General features: G+C 35.7%; 1 protein-coding gene across 4 annotated transcripts in view; it reads right to left on the bottom strand.

Annotated features, from left to right (window-relative positions):
- Positions 1-20,458, bottom strand: part of SNX4 (sorting nexin 4) — a 60,636-nt gene that overhangs the window by 26,857 nt on the left and 13,321 nt on the right. For all 4 annotated transcript variants that reach the window (XM_058555966.1, XM_058555964.1, XM_058555967.1 and 1 more), the window contains exons 3-7: positions 16,578-16,713; positions 16,351-16,500; positions 15,825-15,872; positions 8,811-8,866; positions 4,613-4,685 (exon numbers count right to left, since the gene is read on the bottom strand). In XM_058555966.1, the coding sequence (XP_058411949.1) occupies positions 4,613-4,685; positions 8,811-8,866; positions 15,825-15,872; positions 16,351-16,500; positions 16,578-16,713 (463 nt within the window). The remainder of the gene's footprint in view (positions 1-4,612; positions 4,686-8,810; positions 8,867-15,824; positions 15,873-16,350; positions 16,501-16,577; positions 16,714-20,458) is intronic.

Consider the following 20,458-nt stretch of genomic DNA (forward strand, 5'->3'; position numbering starts at 1 on the left):
TTTCAAAATAAATGTCCAAAGAGAAAGTTGGTGAATTCCAGGTATTTAAAAGTTTATTTCTTTACAGTATATCACTCCTGGAAGCTGGTGCAAAAGGAGCTTCCACCACAGTAATTAGAGCTCTGGAAAACATTTTGGTCCACAGAGTACAGCAAAAAGAGGCAAGAGTTTTCATACTCCAAAAAGGTGAGCACCACATGAGGACCTACTCTACTCATGAACCAGGCCACAAAGAGACACTCAGCAGTTGTTACTGGACCAACAATGTTTCTAGTATCAACTATTCATGTTTTAGCCAACTAAAACATGAAATGACTTCTATCTACATCATCAGGCAGTGAGAAAGAAGATGAAGCAAAAAAAACCCTATAAACTATAGACCAAAAATTATTTCTAGAGCCAAGGAAAGACAAAAACGGCAGAAAATAAAACATGAATTATGAAAACTTGAAACCACATTAATTCAATGATCGTTGGTAATCAAAAATATTGGTGCCAGGAAAAAGGAGCTGTACCCAGTGATTTAATCTAGACTGCTATTCAACCTCATTTCTGTTGACAAGTCTTTCTTCCCGAGAACTGATCATCTGACGGGGAGGACTGACACACCTAGCAAATTCTATGACAATAGAAGAAATATGACAGACTCATCCAATCATCCTCCCCAGCTCAGTATCATTTGGAACTGATAAGAATGCCTTCTCTATCCTCACCGAAGTTGTAGGCGTTTAAATGTTAAAAAGGACAAAGTTGTATGACATTCAATTAGATGATCTTATTTTGTAAATCTGGACACACACAGCTTTTTTCTTTTGAATTATCTCCCAAGGAGTCAAAGATTATGAGATTACGACTCCTGATATTGAACTGCCAAAATGGTTCCCAAAGGAGCTGTATGTAAGACTTTACACTGCCACCATTCTCAATATTTCACAAACATTAGAAATCTACCATCTTTAGAAATTACTACAAATTAAATATTAAATAGCATCTCTATAACTATAATTTGCATTTTTAGAGTATTATCAAAGTTACACATTCCCCCCTCCCTTTTAAATTTGGTTTCTCCTAGAGAGGCAGCATACACGGTAGAAGAAAATAAGGGATTTGGAGTCAGACAAATGTGACTTCAAATTCCAGCTCCTTCTTACTTTAGGGTTTGACTTTGGAGAATTTATTAAACCACTCCAAGCCTTAGTATTACATCTTTCTCGTGGAAATGACCTTCACCATATGACTTTGTGAGCATTAAAGAAGATGCCATTTATAAGGTTCCTGACAATAAGCAAGGTGGCTCAATAAAAATCAGCTCTCTTCTCCCTCAATCTACTTGAATTCACGTCCTTTGTCAAAGCATCGTTGTAGGTAGTGAAGAGCATGGGCTCTGGAGTCAGACAGAGGTCTAAATTCTGGCTCCACACATCTATAGTATGATATTAGACAAATTACTTAACTCATTTGCCTCTGTCTCCAAATCTATAAAATGGAGAAAGTAACAGCACCTACCTTCAAAGGGCTACTGTGGGAATTAAGGAAGAATAATATAATATGCTTGAGCACTGTGGCTGATATCCAGTGGTAAATAAATGTTAGATATCAGTATTATTTTTCTTTTGTTTTAGTTTACAAAACACAAATTATCTCATCTGAGTCTCATAATTCTATGAATAATGCACCCATTCATATAAAAAATATTTATTCAGTACCTACTATGTGTCAGGCAGATATTCCCATTTCCCAGCAAAGAAAATAAACTCTGAGAGGTTACTGGATTTGCCTGAAGGTCCTGGGAAATGGCAGAGACAAATTCCAAATCCAGCTCCTCTAATCTAAGGCCACCTGCCCTTTCTGGTTGATCTGTTTTGACATCTTAAATATTTAACTCTTTAACCTATCTGTAATTTATTTTTTTGCCTTTTCTACTTTCAAAAGAATTCGCCTTGACAGAAAAGACAGTCAAATAATTCTATTTTCTCTTCACTGTTAACAATTCATTATCATGTGTCTAGGCCTTGTTCTCTTGATGCTCCGAATGTTACAAAAAGGCTCTCCCTGTGGTGCCTTCTGCATTGTTTGCGAGTTTCTGTCAGTGTAGGGCATTAACTTCCATTTTTACTTTTCTGTTACTGTCCATGACTAAATAGCCTTTCTCCCAATTTTAGAACAATCAGAATTTTAACTAATCAGAAACTAATCATTCTGTATTTTTCATTGGCATTTCTCTCACTTATACAGATTCACAGATCAATGCTGCCTTTCCTTTGAAGAGCTCAAGCTATCTTTCATGTCAATAAAATTTTGAAATCTGTTTTCATAAAGTTTAGGATAAATATCTATACCCAGAATTCTCTTACTTGTGTATTACAAACTCTGATGACAAGGTCATTTTCTTTAAAGGTTCTTGTCACATATACATTACTGACCAGTTCTCCAGTTGGTTATAACTTAATTCAAGAAGCAATTTATCTTATCGCTTTTTCAGATCTTTTTAAACATAACACTGTCAGCATATACATTCATCTATTCATTCATTCAGTGAACATATGTAGTGAGCGCCTACTATGAGTCGAGCATTATTCTAGGGATTTCACAATGAGAAAACAAAGCTCCTGCTCTTGTGGAGCTCACATACACTAGTAGGGGAGATAATTAACAAATGAGTACAGAATACAACATCAGATAGCGTAGCTATAAAGACAACAGCAATGACAGAAAACGACAGGGAAATGATAGAAAACTATCTTATTTTATATCTTATACGTCTTATGAAAGCAGTCATCCATACCCTCTTTCAGGCTAAATGATCTATAGCACAGTCTCAACAATGACAATCATTTCCCCCTCCCTTAGATCTCACTTAAATTTATTCCCTATGTTTCATGGATTTTCTGAGTGTTTAACTCTTACAATTTGTTCAATTCGCCACTCATCTCTGAGATTTCTCATAAATCTGATTCTGGCTGGTTTTTCTGCTTTGTCCCTTAGTTTCTCCTGCATATGAAAGACTGAGAACTTCTCAACACCTGAGGTTAGTCATGTGACTGCTTAATAGTGTAAGTCTGCCTACCCAAGACTCCCAGAACTGTTAGCCCTCCTGCTAAATGAGGCTTTCTACAGGGTCCCCCCTTCCCTTTGTTTGATGGCCTTTAAGGAGAATACAATTTTCACACTCAGCCAGACCTCTAATTTAAGTAGATTCTCCAACTTTTCTGGCACAGAAAACAAAGGAGTATGAATTGTTCTTCCAGTTTTCCGGATGTCTCTGTCCACCACCTCCACTTTCCACAAGAACTGTTGTCTAATTTATTTGGGTAATTTCAAGGCAACTAAAGGCCTAGAAATTTTATCTCATTAATCCACACAGTCCTTTCCAATACCTAGTTCTTGACTGCAGCCTAATAATTCTCACAGGTATGTTTTCTTTCCCCAGAAAGTATCTTACAATTTATTTAAGGAGTCCAATGGTCAAACAGGAGATTGGGCCAATATGAGGATTTTCAGATGGATTTTTTCCCCTTATTCCATTTTTTTTTTCTTTTGGTGAGGAAGATCAGCCCTGAGCTAACATCCAATGCCAATCCTCCTCTTATTGCTGAGGAATATTGGCCCTGGGCTAACATCCGTGCCCATCTTCCTCTACTTTATATGGGACACCGCCACAGCATGGCTTGACAAGTGGTCCCTTGGTGAGCGCCCGGGATCTGAACCTGCAAACCCTCGGGCTGCCGAAGAAGAGCACATGCACTGCACCACTGTGCCACGGGGCCGGACCCGCCTTATCCCATTTTTTAATACTTATTATGGACATCTTCAAACATACAAAAAGTAGAGAATAGCCGGATATACTTCCATTTCCCAACGCTCACCTTCAATAATTATTATATGGCCAATCTAATTTCATCTCAAGCCATCCCTCCTCTCCACCCCTTACCAGTAGACTCTTTCATTAAAACAAATCCCGGATAATAGATTTCATTTCAAGAGGATTCCCATCAGCATAAGATATGATGCTAGACCTGGTAACCTCAAGTCTTTCAAAGCCTTTAATTAAGGCAAGTTCTAAGGTTTCCTCTAGGTTACACCAAAGGATCAGAGTGGATGACACGTTTCCCAGGTACATCAATTTACCCCAAAGTGTCAAACCATAAGGCTAAGTACAATGATTATGCCTTGATTTCTAGTTCCCTTTTTCATGGCAGACCATTACCTCACATAAGTTTCTTTAGTAGAATGTAAGAGCACAGACACAGGATGGCCTAACTATTTCACAGACCTTAAAAAAAACCTTGAAAGAATAGGATATTATCATATGTAGATCTAAAATCCCACACTCATTTAATTTTATTCCAATACTGACGTGGTAGGTTTTTTGACGTCAGAACAACTATATACAAACTACAGAGAAAACAATAGGCTAAAATTCCTCCAGTTGTTTATGTCAGACAACATTTCGCATTTTTCTTAAAAAGCAGTTCAGATGACGAACACACCAAATTTCAATGTAAAAATCAGTTATTCATCATAAATAGCATCCATTATTTAAAAACATAATGATTAAAAGAGAAGCACTTCCTTATAAACGTGTGTCAAAAAGCTCTTGGGGACCACTTACAGCTCTAACTCGAAGAAGATGTGAGATGACAGACTGCAGTTCATCACTGTAGTGTTTTAGCTCAGTAAACCTCCTGAAACGGGAAACAAATAAAACATCATTTTTCTCATGAAAACAAGTCAAAAACTGAAAGACAAAACAGCAGTTCCTGAGAATTATGAAACTGATTCTATTTAACCACATGCTGGCCCTGAAAATTTACATACCAATACAAATTCAAAAAATTCTAAAATAAAACAATCTCACTTTTCTTGGATATTTTTAAAGCCAAGAAAAGATGTCATATTTCATAATTTACACTGTGGGACTGAATAGATAAAATTTGTTGGTATGAGAAATTACTTGAAAACAAAAGACAGGAAAAAATTTGTGGTGCTAAAAAAATCTTATGTTGCAACCATAAACTCATGGTCTTTAATCTTAATGCTGCTCAGTAATTTTTGCTTTCCTAATCTAATAACTGTTCTTCTCCATAAAGACCTGAAACCACCACCCATCACTCTCCAACTAAGCTTCAAAGATTAAACAGAAGCCAGAACTACCTCCACCTCCTGCCAGTATACTTAGAAACTTCCCCAAAGCTACATCCTTCTTCCCATCCAATACTCTAGATTCTATCCTAGCTACACCCCATTTTCCTATTTTCTAACTTCCTCTCTCTACAAGCTCCTCATTAGCATATCAATTATTTTAGGGTCTCTCCTAGATTAAAAGACACTAACATATTCCCTTGACAACACACCCAACTGTTAACACTTTCTCAATACCACCCCTTTCACAGCCACACTTTTACAAGGCATTATCTCTCTAGCAATAACTTCTTCCCTTCCCATTCACTGCTCTCAGCCCACTACAATCTAGTTTTGCCTCCAGCATTAACAGTGGAGAAATATTCCTGACAAAGTCACCCACTATTTTCATGTTGCTAAAATCCACTAATATATTTTAGTCCTCATCTTACTTGATCCTTCCAGCAATGTAATAGCTGACTTCACTCTCCTCAAAAATTTGTTCCCTTGATATCAGCGTTATTTCCCATGATTTTCCTTTTACTCTCTGGTCACTCCTAAAGTCTTTTTTGCAGTGCTCACTTCCTTCACTCATCTCTTACACCTCCAACTTCAGTGTGCAAAGAACTCCTGAAACATTTGTTAAAAACACTCCTGAGGGTGCCTCAGTAAGTGAGGGCTGTGAATAACCACCACAACTGTACACAGAGGCCCTAGTGGGACTTAGGAATCTGAATTTATAACAAGCTTACCCACAGGATTCAAACGCTGGTAATCCTCAGATTACACTTTGGATTTCCCTTAATGTGCTGGCTTCTTTAGAGTTCAGTCCTAGGTCCTTACCCACTTTACAATCAATCCTCAAGCTACACACTCTATGTGACTTGTCATTCACAAGCCTTCACAATTATGATCAACACACTGCTGAATTTCAAATTTCTACCTCCAGCCCAAATCTTTCTCCTAAACACCAGACCTATAAAGCCAACTGACTAATAGACACGTGTAATTGCTTACATGTCCAAAGGTCAATTTATGTTTCCCTATCTCCCAAAATCTCTCTCCCCTGTATTCCCTAGCACTTTAAAGAATGAAACCTGGGTGCCATCTGTATTTCCTTCCCTCTCTTTCACCCCATATGTTCTACTCATCACTCGGTCTACCTCCTAATATCGCCCATAGACTCAAGGTCCTCCTCCTAACTGCTCTTACAGTCTACTTTGAAGCAAGATAAACATGCATGAAGCAAGTATCATTTTGGTAATCCCTCTGAAACAATCTTTCTGGTTTTCTAGATCTTAAGAGAGGACAGAATAAAAGTATTTTAGTGATATCAACTATTTTAGTAATGATATGAATAATAAGTAATCTATTGGGCCGGCTACACCTAGAACAGAGATTCTGTATATTAAGAATCTATTATAACAATGACTAATATAGACAATTCTCTTACCTAGAACTTAAGGCAAACAAATTCTATTACTAATTACACATTAATTACACACTTTAACAAGAACGTAGGTGCAAAAAACTGCCTTGGTTATGTTACTGGTCATATCACATTTAAAATTCTGTATAAAATATGGATATTAAATAAAATTTAGCAATCTGGAAAACGAGATTAGGTCAGAAAAGGGAAGACAAACAGTTAACTGACAAAATATTTTTCATTAAATTTAGCAGTTTAAAAACATTCAATTAATAAAATATTAATATCAAAATATTAATTTAAAAAAAAGTCTCATCTACAAAGGAAAGTGAAATCCAAAAAGAAAGTATTAAAAACGATTACATATTTTTTGTAGTACCCTCCCCCCAAAATGTATGTATTTGATTCATACATATAGAGATAAAGATCTGGAAAGCTGTCCACTAAGCTATTAACTCTGGTTGTTTCTCAGAAGGATAACAGGAAATTTCACTATGTTCATATTTCTATATCATTTGCATTATTTACATGTACATATTTCTATTTTAATACACATTTAAAATCTATTTTTAGGCTTTTCTTCCTTTTTGTTTTCCTGCACTTGATCATGTATTAATTTTGTGCTTAGCAATAAAAAAAAAAGTAAAAAAAATAGTCTCATCTACATGCTTCTCTAATGAATGTATATCTACCAGTGTCATAAACTTTGCTTATCAGGTTTTCCAAAGCATTTTTTGGAGGGTGACATAATTTTAGTTCTTAATCTAGAGAACATCTCTTATATACCATGGATGTCATTATAACCCCTATAAAAACCTCAGTGGAACCTTAAATGCATATTACAAAGTGAAAGAAGCCAATCTGAAAAGGCCACATACTGTACAATATGACAATCTGGAAAAGGCAAAACTATGGAGACAGTAAAAAGATCAGTGGCTGCCAGGGCTGTGGGAAGGGAGGGATAAATAGGCAGAGCAAAGAGGATTTTTAGGGCAGTGAAAATACTTTGTATGATAATATTATGATGCATACATGTCATTATACATTTGTCAAAACCCAAATAGTATACAATACCAAGAGTGAACCCTAATGTAAACTACAAACTTTGGATGATAATGATGTGTCAATGTAGGTTCACCGACTGTAACAAATGTACCACAGTGGTGGGGCATGATGATAGTGGGGGAGGCTGGGCATGTGTAGGGGCAGGGGGCATATGGGAGCTCTGTCCTTTCTGCTCAATTTGCTGTGAACCTAAAACTACTCTTAAGAAATAAAGTATACTAAGAAAAAGAAAAAACTCCACCTCAATGGTTATCCTCACAATTTCCTAATTACCAAAACTCTAACATATTTATATTTTATATTCAAAACTTATATTAAAAACCAGAGGCATTATGGTAATGTGTTATTGCTTGTAAAGTCAGGCATAATAGGCTATCAGACTATGCAAACTTGGCCTTTGCCTGCTAAGAATTTACACTATGTAGAAATTAATGCTAGAGGCCATAGAGAAATTCTAACAGATTTCATAAACTTGGTCACCAAAAATGGAAAAGCCTCATCTGCCTAAGCACACTTCTAACTGAAAAACTTAGCCAAACCAAACACCAGGTAAAGGTCCATATAATGAAGAGCCTGAATTATCCACCAAATTCAGAGAATGAACAAGACCAAAATCTTAATACCTAGGTCCCTTCCTAAGGAAAGTTAATTCTGAATACACTGGCTTCCTTTAATATAGAAATGCCCTCACAAACACCAAACTAACATTAATGAAGTCAAGAAATTGTCATATAAATACATCTCCATGAAATTATTATACTGGTATGCATTTACCTATCAAGTTTTCTTGGTATACATAGTACAAAGTTTTTATTATTAAAATCTATATCTAATATATAATCTTATCTTGAACTTTGTAAATATTTGACAAGCAAAGTCATATAAGAAAAACTATATTATATGAAATTAAAATTACTTTTCCCATTTTTCTGATACCTTCAACAACATTTAATAAACCTTTCTAGGAAAAAGCAATGGTTTAACTTTCTAAAACTTCAGTTACTTACAACCTTAAACCCAATTAAGTTACCAAATTTCAAAATCAGTTTTAGACTGCAAAAGGATTTCACTAAATGTTAATTACTATTTAAAATATTTAGCAAATAAAGTGCATACATTCAGAAATGAAAAATTAAATAGATTGATAGGCACCATTCAAAACAACATTGTAACTGTTATTAAAACAAAACCTTACTTGTCTGGGTTTTTCACTCTGAATGTTGCATTAAGCGCTTTTAACCTGGAGTCTGCCTGGAAAAAATAATTTATTCACTTAATACAATTACATTTCAGGGTATAAATCCAAACAATTTTACTTTCCCTTTAGAATTAAGATGCTCAAGTACAGTTTTCTTCATATCAGTTGTGTCAAACACATTAAACACACCTAAAAAAACAGCTTAGTAGTTATTTTTGAAAACACTACAAAAATAATGTTATAAATTAAACTGAATACATGGGATTCAATGATACGAAAGTAAAACAACTGTAAACACCAACACACTAATGGGCACATAGCCCTGATTATTATAACTCAGACTAGGTCGTGTGAAAAAAGTAATTTACTTTTTCTTCAAATCAAGAAAGGCAATGGTCTGTAAATACAAACTAAATAAAACGACTGCTTTGGAGCCTGTGCATTACTGAGGGTGGTTCTCAGGTGGAATCCAAACCAAATGTATATTGGTTTTTCTCATCTTCATGATCAGTATTTTAGGGGAAAAAAAGAAATATGGAAATGCCTTTACTAAAGTAATACTGTACTAAAGTACACTAGATGACAAGCTAGAGGAAATCAAATTACTTACTAGCTGGCAGAAAACGTTACAAGACAACATACAACTTTTTAACTATATTTACTTATTTCTAGATAACTGCTCTCAAAGGAAGGACAGAGGGATCAACACTAAATAATTTCATTGCATAAGTTTATATTTAATACATCTAAATCCTATCCTAAACTTCTCACTTAAAAGAGAAAAAACAACCAAATTACTTTTCTGACCAGGTACACAGAAACTACAGGGTTCGTTAACGGAAGCTCAATCAGGAATCAATTTCATTATTTGGTTGGTTTTGAAAATCCCAATCAGTTTAAAAATTTTATATTATTCTAACTTCCAATCCACAATTACAAATACTCCCAAAATAATAAAACATTATACAAACAAAACAAAACAAACATAAGAGGGCTCCCCAGATTACCTGGCTAAGAAAATAAAAACAAATGCAACAAACACACTCCTCCATTGGCTCAGCCTCCTAGCACTTCAGACCAAAAGAAATTCTAAGAGCTATCAAGAATATCTAAAGAAACTTAATTTGTCACTGATTTCAGGGGATTCTCTCATTTCTAAAATCAGTATTTCACCAATTCTTGACCTTCCTTATATCTCCAGGGCAAACGGGCTAATACATGTGCAAGTCCTTACAAATAAAAGCACCAATGAATTTAAGGCATATATTATGTTATCCCTTATGTTAATTAAAATTAACACTAAACACCAAAGTTTTAATGACTTTATAGTCACATGCAAATGTGATTCTTTAAATGAGGATGAAATAAAGGCCATGAAGGCCAGTAAAGAAGAAAATTTTCATTTGTAACTTTTCTTGAATCTCATACTTCTTAATACCACCAATTTATTTTTTACTTTTAATATCACCAATTTACCAATTTAGAAGTCATATAAAACGTAAATCGTCCCCATCCTAACTTTTGCTTCCCAAACATTCTGTCAGGTCAGATCATTGACAACATCCAACTCAATCTACTCATCATTTCACTAGATTCCATAAAAAGAGAAATTGCCTAAATTGTCACCAAACCAGAAACTTCTCTCTAAAAAGCTAGCTGGACTGTTCCAAATCTGACAAGTTACCATCCATCTTACCAGATTCCCCATTAAATATCTAAAGAAGCCCTTACATCATTGTTTCATACCACTCTACTTTATTTCCTTTAACACAGCACTATCTGAAATCATCTGAGCTGTTTACTTGTTTCCCAGCTGTCCACTAGAATATAAGAGCCATAAAAAAAAGCACAATGTGGATGGTGCCCCTGGAGTTGCACAGAGGCTGCCATGGCAATACTTTCATCTCCTTGGTTTATTGCTGCATCCCCAATGTCTCACAATGCCTAGCACAAGAAAAACATGGAGTAAGTACTGGTTGAATGAAAAAAAAAATATATATATAGCCCCAACACACTACCTTTCTCATGTTCTCCTTTAGTCCCCACCTCCTCCACCCTTTCCAATTCCTATTACATACTTTACTTTCCTTGTTCTGGACCTTATCTTTCCTTTATTTCATTCTCTGATTCTTATCTTCCCCCAAACCTTGCCTAGTAAACCACTACCCAGCTCGGCCTCTAACATTCTTCTTCCTCGGCCCTTAGGTTGACTCCACTGCAGGTTTCTTATTATTTGGGTCTCAGATACCTCCTCAACCATGTGACCCAGTTTGCCCAGGGAGACTTGGTTTATGCCTGTTGTTCCAGTCTAATTATTAATAGTGCCTCTTTTTACTCTCAAAAGTATCCCCATTTGGACAATAAATCTTATGGTCACCTATCTCAAAACAACCCCTGGAAAAAAAAATCCTGGCTGTCATACTCTTTCACAATGATGATTTATTTCCTTTATATCAGTTATAACTATTTTAAAGTATCTTATTTAAATATTAATTTAATGTCTCCATCTAAAATATAAGCTTCATAAGAACAAAGAGTTTATGAATGTTTCCAGCTCATTCACTACTATATCCACAGCACCTAGAAGAGTACGTGACACTCTGTAGGCACCCAGCATTTGGCATCTCCACGTTGGCTCTCTTGGAGTTCCTGTGCAAGACACAGATTAGCAGAGATCCTATGGGCCCACATCTTGTCTCTGGTAGTCCTTGCTCTAAGCAACAGACAGAGTTCTGGATTCTTCTGAGTCAGCCTAAATTCATTCAACGTTTGGGCATATGGATGACACTTACTTTCATATAAGTAACTTACTGAGTTAACTGAGTTCAAACGATATTACTTTAAACTACAGTAACTAGTTTTTATGTTCATTATGTTCATTATTCTAGAGATAAACTCTTTGCTCGCCTTTCACTGAATTAATATAAGTATTATATAAATGTTCAAGAAAAAAGAAGGAACACCAATATAGAGCAGTGATGAAAAGAACTGTTGCTCATGTTTATGTTAAATAGAGCATAGATTAAAAAAACTAAATTTGGGGCCAGCCCGGTGCGTAGTGGTTAAGTTTGCACTCTCCACTTCGGCAGCCTGGGGTTCACAGGTTTGAATCCCGGGCACGGACTTACACACTGCTTATCAAGCCATGCTGTGCCAGGTGTCCCACATAAAAGAGAGGAAGATGGGTACAGATGTTAGCCCAGGGCCAATCTGCCTCAGCAAAAAGAAGAGGATTGGCAACAGATGTTAGCTCAGGGCTAATCTTCCTCACATACACACACACAAAAAAACCTGCTAAATTTTAGGGCCAGCCCGGTGGCATATTGGTCAGGTTCGCACGCTCCACTTCGGCGACCCAGGGTTTGCGGGTTCGGATGCCGGGCGTGGACCTGTGCACCACTTATCGGGCCATGCTGTGGCAGGTGTCTCACATATAAAGTAGAGGAAGATGGGCACAGATGTCAGCCAAGGATCAGTCTTCTTCAGCAAAAAGAGGATTGGCAACAGATGTTAGCTCAGGGCTAATCTTCCTTACCAAAAAAAAAAAAAAAAAAGAAAGAGGAAGACGGGCAACAGATGTCAGCTCAGGGCAAATCTTCCTCACCAAAAAAAAAAAAATGCTAAATTTTTATAATTATCTTGCTGGATATAATTACTCTAAAAAAATTTAAGAAAATATTAATCTAGTAGGCCCAAACTATAGATTAAATTAAACATGTCTGAAAAAGGGAAATTAAAGTAAGCTGACATTTCAATTTGAGGATGACAATCTCATAGCCAAGGTCGAATATTCTACAAGATATAAATATTTGGTCTGGTTCAAAACTATCTCATTTTCTCATTTGAAATATAGTTTCCAACACTTCCTTTACCAACTATTTTTACATATATTAATTACATAATTAAGAAGTGAATAGAGAGCTAATATGAGATGATAATTAAGAAGGGCTTTGAGTTAGGCCTAGACTTGGATTCAGTCTCTATCACTTGTAACTATGTGGCCTTGGGTAAGTCACTTTCTAGAGTTCCTCATCTAAAAAATGGGAATAACAGTGAACTAACCTCAAAGGTAAAGAGGCAATACTGAGCAAAAAAAAAAAAAAAAACTACTGTATATTATAGTACAGTGTTTAGTACATAGTAAACATAAAATTATAATGTTAATAATATTAAGACAAGATAATGCTTTAAGTTCTAAAAAACTTTTTTTCTTATAATTTTTGACAATCTTCCTAAAATTATCTTCCTAAAAATATTCTTATCTTTCACCTTACAGCAATGGTTGTCAAGTTTTAGTCTAGTGGGAATCAGTATGTCTAGGATGAACTCTACAATTCAGTATTTTGAAAAAACAATCCCAACAAATTTAGATGCACAAAGCACAATGGCTACATTTTAAGAAACACTGAATTAACAAATTAAAAAAAAAAACAACTGGCTGCATGCTAAAAATAAAAAAAAGGAAGAAAGAAACACTGAATTATGAGTACAAGCAAGCATAATTCAACTTTTACTTGAGGCCTCCAGGGAACCACTATAAATAACTAATACTGAACCCATCTGTGATGCAGTGAAGCCCTAGGGGCTGCACAGGTATGTGGGGATTTGGCTCCATGCTACATGTCCCCCTACTGTGGCATCTGACTCTCCCATCATCGTCATCTTTCTTTGCCAGCAGGCTCAGCTGTCAAGTTTCACTAGTGTCACAGTGTGCCTGTCTTCAGTAGTATCCACTTTTCGACCTTTTAAAGTTTCTTCTAATATGTTGTAGCCTAGAAAATAACCAAGTTTCTTTGAATAACTATAATAAAATTGAGTCTTATCTGAAAGGACCAGAGTGTTTCTGTAAGTATAGCAGTAAGCCTTGTTATATCCATTTGAACATCTCAGAAGTCAGTTTTCCTTAAATCCCAGCTTTGAACTGTGATCAGGTGAGCTGTAATGCCAAATACATGACCTCCAGATAAGTGAAATGTGACTATATATAGGTGTGTATGTGGACAACCTCACATACATGTCTGTATCTATGTATGCATGTACGTGTGCATGTGAGGTGGTCCAAAAAGGTCCCATTTCCTTGATGGAAGGAAGGACTTAAAATAAGAAACAGCCACAACACAATAAGGAAATACACCAAGACACATAGGTTTACAAATTCTCTCCATACATTTTATTTCTGGTCCATTTCATTAAAATTCTGACTCTTCAAATTATTAATAATGTATATTATTACCTTTCAAAGACCTAATAAAGTGAAACCAAGGTTTCAGCATAATACAAATACAAAACATTTTACCTAAACTCTTAAATAGCACCTACACACAAGATTCAAAGCACTCCGTAAACAGCACAGTCTAGATGGATGAAGAAATTCAGGAGTTTTCTCAAGGTCACCCAAGTTATGGCCAAAAACTGGCTTCAAGGACAAACAATTGATAACCAGTTACTAAACTAATGACTAAATCAATAACTAAAAATTTTAAAATTTTCTATTATATAAAGAGATGTCAGCAAAACAATTATAATTTAGTTTGCTCTTTTTCTTTCTTTTTTTTCTGAGGAAGATCAGCCCTGTGCTAACATCTGGTGCCAATCCTCCTCTTTTTGCTGAGGAAGATTGGCCCTGGGCTAACATCCGTGCCCATCTTCCTCTACTTTATATGGGACGCTGCCACAGCATGGCTTGACAAGCGGTGCGTCGGTCCACTCCCGGGATCCAAACCTGCGAACCCCAGGCTGCCAAAGCAGAGCACATGAACTTAACCGCTATGCCACTGGGCTGGCCCCAGTTTGCTCTTTTTCTTATCATCTTAGCTCTTAACATATCTCAGACTAGTTCTCAAAAGACCCTATCAAAATATCAATAATTTTTTTAAAGTTTAGAGTTGTTTCAAATCCATATCTAAACTAAAATTCCAGTATTCTCTGAGTGCCATAAAGCAATGAATTGTAGCCAACAGAATACTAATTTTTTCATGTTATCTGCCAACAAAATATTTATAAATTAGAATCAGTTTATGACAGAATTAGATACTTGATTATATTTTCTGTGCAGAAAAAAATCTTTCTCTTCCTAGCTTTTTTGTTCATTTCAAATACCTATATACCAATGCATAAATCTCTATGAGGTGTTTTCAAAATTACTATAAAAACATTTTGTTCTTATTGCCTAGACCTATTGAACTTTTGTTACTGTATTGTCACGTGAATCGTTTATCAATTTATATTATATTTCTCTACTTACCTATTTGGTTTACATAGGAGATGAAAACTTTCAAAAATCCACAACAACCAGCGTTATATTACTTTTGGGGACAACAGGGAGAGTAGAGTGGAATTAGGGTGGCATGTTACCACCATTATGCTTTTCAATTTTTAGAAAACAATTTCACTCCTGAACACTAATTCTAATGACTAAATTTAAAAAGCTGTATGAAAATTAAAGAAGCCTGTATCATTAACAGATGCTAACTCAAAATGACTCCTGTGCCCACTCAAAACCAGTCACCATGTCCCAGTACACAGAAGAAACATGACTGATCGCTCAACTTTTAGTCTACTAAAATTGGAAAACTCAAGCTTGATTTTTAGAAGCATCATTCATGCGACAGAGTGAGCAATTATGAGGTGCACTACTGTGAGTGGCAGTGGTAAGGACAGAGGGGAGAAAAAAAAGACGCAAAGTATAATATGAGTATACCGTGAGAAAAATCTACAGCTTGTATCTAAATTAGTGCTTCAAAATGTTCTTTCTCAATAGAATTAAATTCATAAATATGCCCACTATAGTCTCGCTAGTAACTAAAATTATACAAATCAAAAGTAAATTGCAGTGTTTCTTTGAAAATATTATCAATGATTGTTTCTTTGAAAATCTTACCAACGATATTAGATGCAAAGCCTATTTCCAACATTCAGTCATTCAATAAACACCAAGTACCCACTAAGTCGAGGGCGTGTGCTGGGAATTGTAAAAGAACACGACAAATCATTTCATACAAATATCCTTACCTTCAGCTGAAATCCGGTTTCATTCACAGTCTCCTTCCAGTTACCTTCCTAAAAATTAAAGTTAATTTTAGAAATCACTGCAAAATAAAACAACCCACAAGGAATAGTCCAAGTTAAATAAACTAAATGCCTATCATTCTGTTCTTCTTTCAGGGGAGATGGGGGAGAGAGGTTAAAAAAAGAATTCTTTTCACTTCACGATTAAACATACAATCCAGATTCCAAAAGATTACCAAAAGAGGGACTCAAGATACAGATCTGGGCTTCAAAAATCTAAAGACCAACTTCAATATCATTTAAGTGATACCAAAAGTCCTGCCTTATTATCTTTAAGTATAAAAATGTTAGCCAAAAGAATGATTTCCAATAATTTTGAAATTCAAAACAAACCAAAAAAAAATGAAACACATACTGATGAACAAAGCTGCTCCAAAAGGATCCTTAAGAATAAGCATTCCACAATTTAAAATTTAAAAAATCCCAAGTCAAATGGATTCTTGAAAAAGACTAAACAAAAGAAAAATACCTGTGTTAAAAACAAATAGAAGATTTTGTCTCTACAAAGGATGGGATGTGAAGCAACTCTCAAAAGGAAGTTTTCTAAACCAATTCGTCGTCTTTCCACAAAATCTGGGTCCATGTTGTCAGCAGAGAGTTTATGCCAAACAAATTCTGCCTAGGTAAACAAAACAATCATGATGAATAGATTCAATGCTAAATATTTCTAAACTACACCGCCATTTCACTTCTTACCCTTTTTTCTGGTAGAGGTGGCACGACAATATGTGGATAGTAAACTAAAAGGTAGCTTCTCAACAACTCAAATTCACTATACCGCCTCCATAGTGAGTCTGTTAGGACACTCTGACCATCAATATGTTCAACTGACCTGAAAAGAAACAGCATAAGATTTCTATTACTTTTTAAAAATACAAATACATGCACACAACCTCCTTTAAAACTTATAACTCCATTTACTGAATGCTTATGAACCAGGCACTGAGTAAAGAACTTTTCATGTATTATCTTATTTAATCCTTCCAACAACCCTGTGAAGCAGGGACACTTGTCCCCATTTTACAGACGAAGAAGCAACAGCACAGTACATGCTCTTCCTACAATCATAAAGATCTGTGGGTAGAGCACTCAGATCCTCTGATTCCAAAACCCTCCCTCCTAACCACTCTCCGTCTGGTATAGGAAACCTATCTGAACTCAAGGGAAACAGTCATATTAAGAATAGTCTAAAAGCCTCAATGTATAATAATTCAGTTAATATATAATTGATTTTACAATATAGTAAAATCTGGCTTAGCTAGTGTTGCATTAAATAGAAAGTATTTTTAACTGCACTTCTGCCACAGTGAGAGAACAACACTCATGCCGAAGACCAAGATACCGCAAAAAAACTTGATTTAAGGTTATAAATGAATCAGATGCATCCAAGTACCAGGAAATATCCACAAAAGCAAAATGCTAATTAACTCTGCAAGGGTGGGGGAGAAGGGATGTAAAAATTCACCTCTAGTCTTACCTTTAATATAAAGAGCTGCAGAATATGCCACATCTCATCCACATGAAAGTTCAACTTACAGTCGGGGGAAAGTTAGGATAAAATCATGTGAAGGATATTTGAAATTATTTTGACTTAAAATTTCTGCTAGCATAATCACTGTCAGAAAGCATTTGTTTTCTAAACATTATCAGGACCTTCCTATTTTCCAACTGCTTGCTTGACAATAACTTACAAGCCCTCCAAGAAACATACATATAACCACAGTGTGCATTTGTACATTAGGGCATAAAGGCACAAAAGCTAAATCAGTCAAGTCTTGAGCAAGTATGTACACTATGCCATGCTCAGCACAAGACATGTTCAATGTTTTTATTATTTATATATTGTTTGCCACTAAATTTATTCATTGCATATTAATAAAAAGTAAACAAAATATGAAGCTCAAATGCACAATGGCTCCCACGGCAAAAATATATGAGTATTAAATCTTAATTCATTTTAAAGAGTTGACCTGGAGGGCTGGACCCGTGGCGTAGCGGTTAAGTGCTCGCACTCTGCTACTGGCAGCCAGGGTTCGGATCCCGGGCGGGCACCAATGCACCACTTGTCAGGCCATGCTGTGGCGGCGTCCCACATAAAGTGGAGGAAGATGGGCACAGATGTTAGCGCAAGGCCAGTCTTCCTCAGCAAAAAGAGAAGAATTGGCAGAGATGTTAGCTCAGGGCCGATCTTCCTCACAAAAAGCAAACAAACAAACAAACAAACAAAAGAGTTGACCTGGAGAGCACCCTTCTACTGGTTAGATGCGATGCTATCACATTAGATGCTGATTCATGAATAGCTTAATAAAGCCAATTAGATCTTCAAATTTAAAAAAGATAAATAAAAATAAAAAATAAAGAGTTGACCTAACCATTAGCTATGACTAATACCATTCCAATTCTGATTCTCAAGTTCAGCTGGAAAAATATCTGGGTTAATATCAAGTTTCAAATTAGTCAAAATCATTACGAACAGAACCCGAATCTTGCTAATAGGTAGATAAATATAGCCTATAAGACCTGCTAAGGGTTTTTAAAAAAAAAAAGGCCACTTAAGGCAGGGTCTAATCATTGGAAACTGACTAAAAGCATACAGAAGACTCTCACTGGATCACAACACAACTCCATTTATCCAGTCATTTAACAAATATTTAATAGCACATAATTGATTTTACACACAACATTTAATTTAACCTTCACAATAAAGGAGATAGTATCATTAGCTCCATTTTACAAATTAGAAGAATTAAGTAATGACATCATACTGCCTCCCAAGCCATGGAGGCATTCTTACTATTCTAAAAGAGGCATATTCTTATCTATTTTAAAAGGGTTCATATTCTATGAGCCGGAAAACACAAAATCTCTGGAGAAATTAAAAACCAGTGACTTGAGCCTTATTCAATCTTACCCTGCTAAACTATAACACCATAGGCAATTGCTAAATGGGCTTTCCACTTGTATCCAAAGAGTAGGCAGGTAAGCTACACGATAAAAGTTAAACTTTTAGTTAATACCAAGGCTCAATAACACTTCATATTGTCCAAGATTATCTGCATAACACTGAATTACAGAAAGAATCCTAAATGATTAAATTAAGAAATTTGAGGGTTCTGTAGTTGTTGAAGGTCAGTTAACCTTAAAGGTACAGTACTTACAAAATAATCTATTCAAAAACAGTATTTCTTGGGCCAGCCCGGTGGCTTATCGGTTAAGTGCGCGCGCTCCGCTGCTGGCAACTCGGGTTCAGATCCCGGGCGCGCACCGACGCATCTCTTCTCCTGCCATGCTGAGGCCGCACCCCACATACAGTAACTAGAAGGATGTGCAACTATGACATACAACTATCTACTGGGGCTTTGGGGAAGAAAAAAAAGGAGGAGGATTGGCAATAGATGTTAGCTCAGAGCCGGTCTTCCTCAGCAAAAAGAGGAGGATTAGCACGGATGTTAGCTCAGGGCTGATCTCCCTCACAAAAAACAAAACAAAACAAAACAAAACAGTATTTCTTATATCTATATGATATATGCGAAGCAAGAATTTCCAAAAAAAAAGAATTTCTTAAGATAGGGAAAATAAAAATCATAAAAAAAAGATAAATTTGACTATCTTAGAATTTAAAACCTTTGTACTTTATGTCTTTATTTCTATTTTTTTTGAGGAAGATTCGCCCTGAGCTAACATCTGTTGCCAATCTTCCTCTACTTTATATGTGGGTTGCCGCCACAGCGTGGCTGATGAGTGGTATAGGTCCACGCCCAGGATCCGAACCTGCAAACCAGGGCCACTGAAGAGGAGTGCACCGAACTTAACCACTACACCACAGGGCCAGCCCCAAAACCTTTGTACTTCAAAAGATAATCAAAATTATGGCCCACAGCCATAATTTTCTGCTTTGAAAACACCTGGAGCTTTGGTTAAAAAACGTAAACTCCTGAACCCTACCGAAAACCCTTCAGCCTAACAAATTCTCCAAGTAATTCCTATGTATTTTAAAGTTTGAGAACCACTGTTTTAAAATAAATTTAAAATGAAATGCAATCATGAAAGTCAACTCAATGATCCTTTTGTGTGACACATTTACTGATGATCCACTTAAATATTTATTCAGAGTCTAGCTATAGCACTCAAGTGTGGTCACTTTTAGCTCCCAGTTTCAAATTATGATACTCTATTCATTTCAAAGTCAAAAATAAACAACTATAAATTATTCCAGATTATTCAAATCAAGATTCCTTTCCAGCAATAAAAGTAATCAACAGCTAATTTCATTACTCAACTGGGTGAAGAAATAGGCACATACTAAAAATATCCCTTTTAGTTTCAAATTTAAGAACTTACTTAGAAAGCTGGAGCCAATGCTAATTTCAGAAGTATGATCTTTTAAGTGGCTAATTTAAAAAAAAACAGAAACAAAAGCCCTTTCATGGGACCATATTTTTTTTTAATCACCTCAAAAATCTCTGTGACACATACACATATTTACATATGTCACAAAATGACTAAATTTTAAAAAGATACACCTTACCCCTCTCTTTTCCTAAAATTCCTATTGTATACAAATTTTCTCTTGTTTT

The sequence above is a fragment of the Diceros bicornis genome, chromosome 15 (genome assembly GCF_020826845.1).
Source record: "Diceros bicornis minor isolate mBicDic1 chromosome 15, mDicBic1.mat.cur, whole genome shotgun sequence".
NCBI classification, from domain to species: domain Eukaryota; kingdom Metazoa; phylum Chordata; class Mammalia; order Perissodactyla; family Rhinocerotidae; genus Diceros; species Diceros bicornis.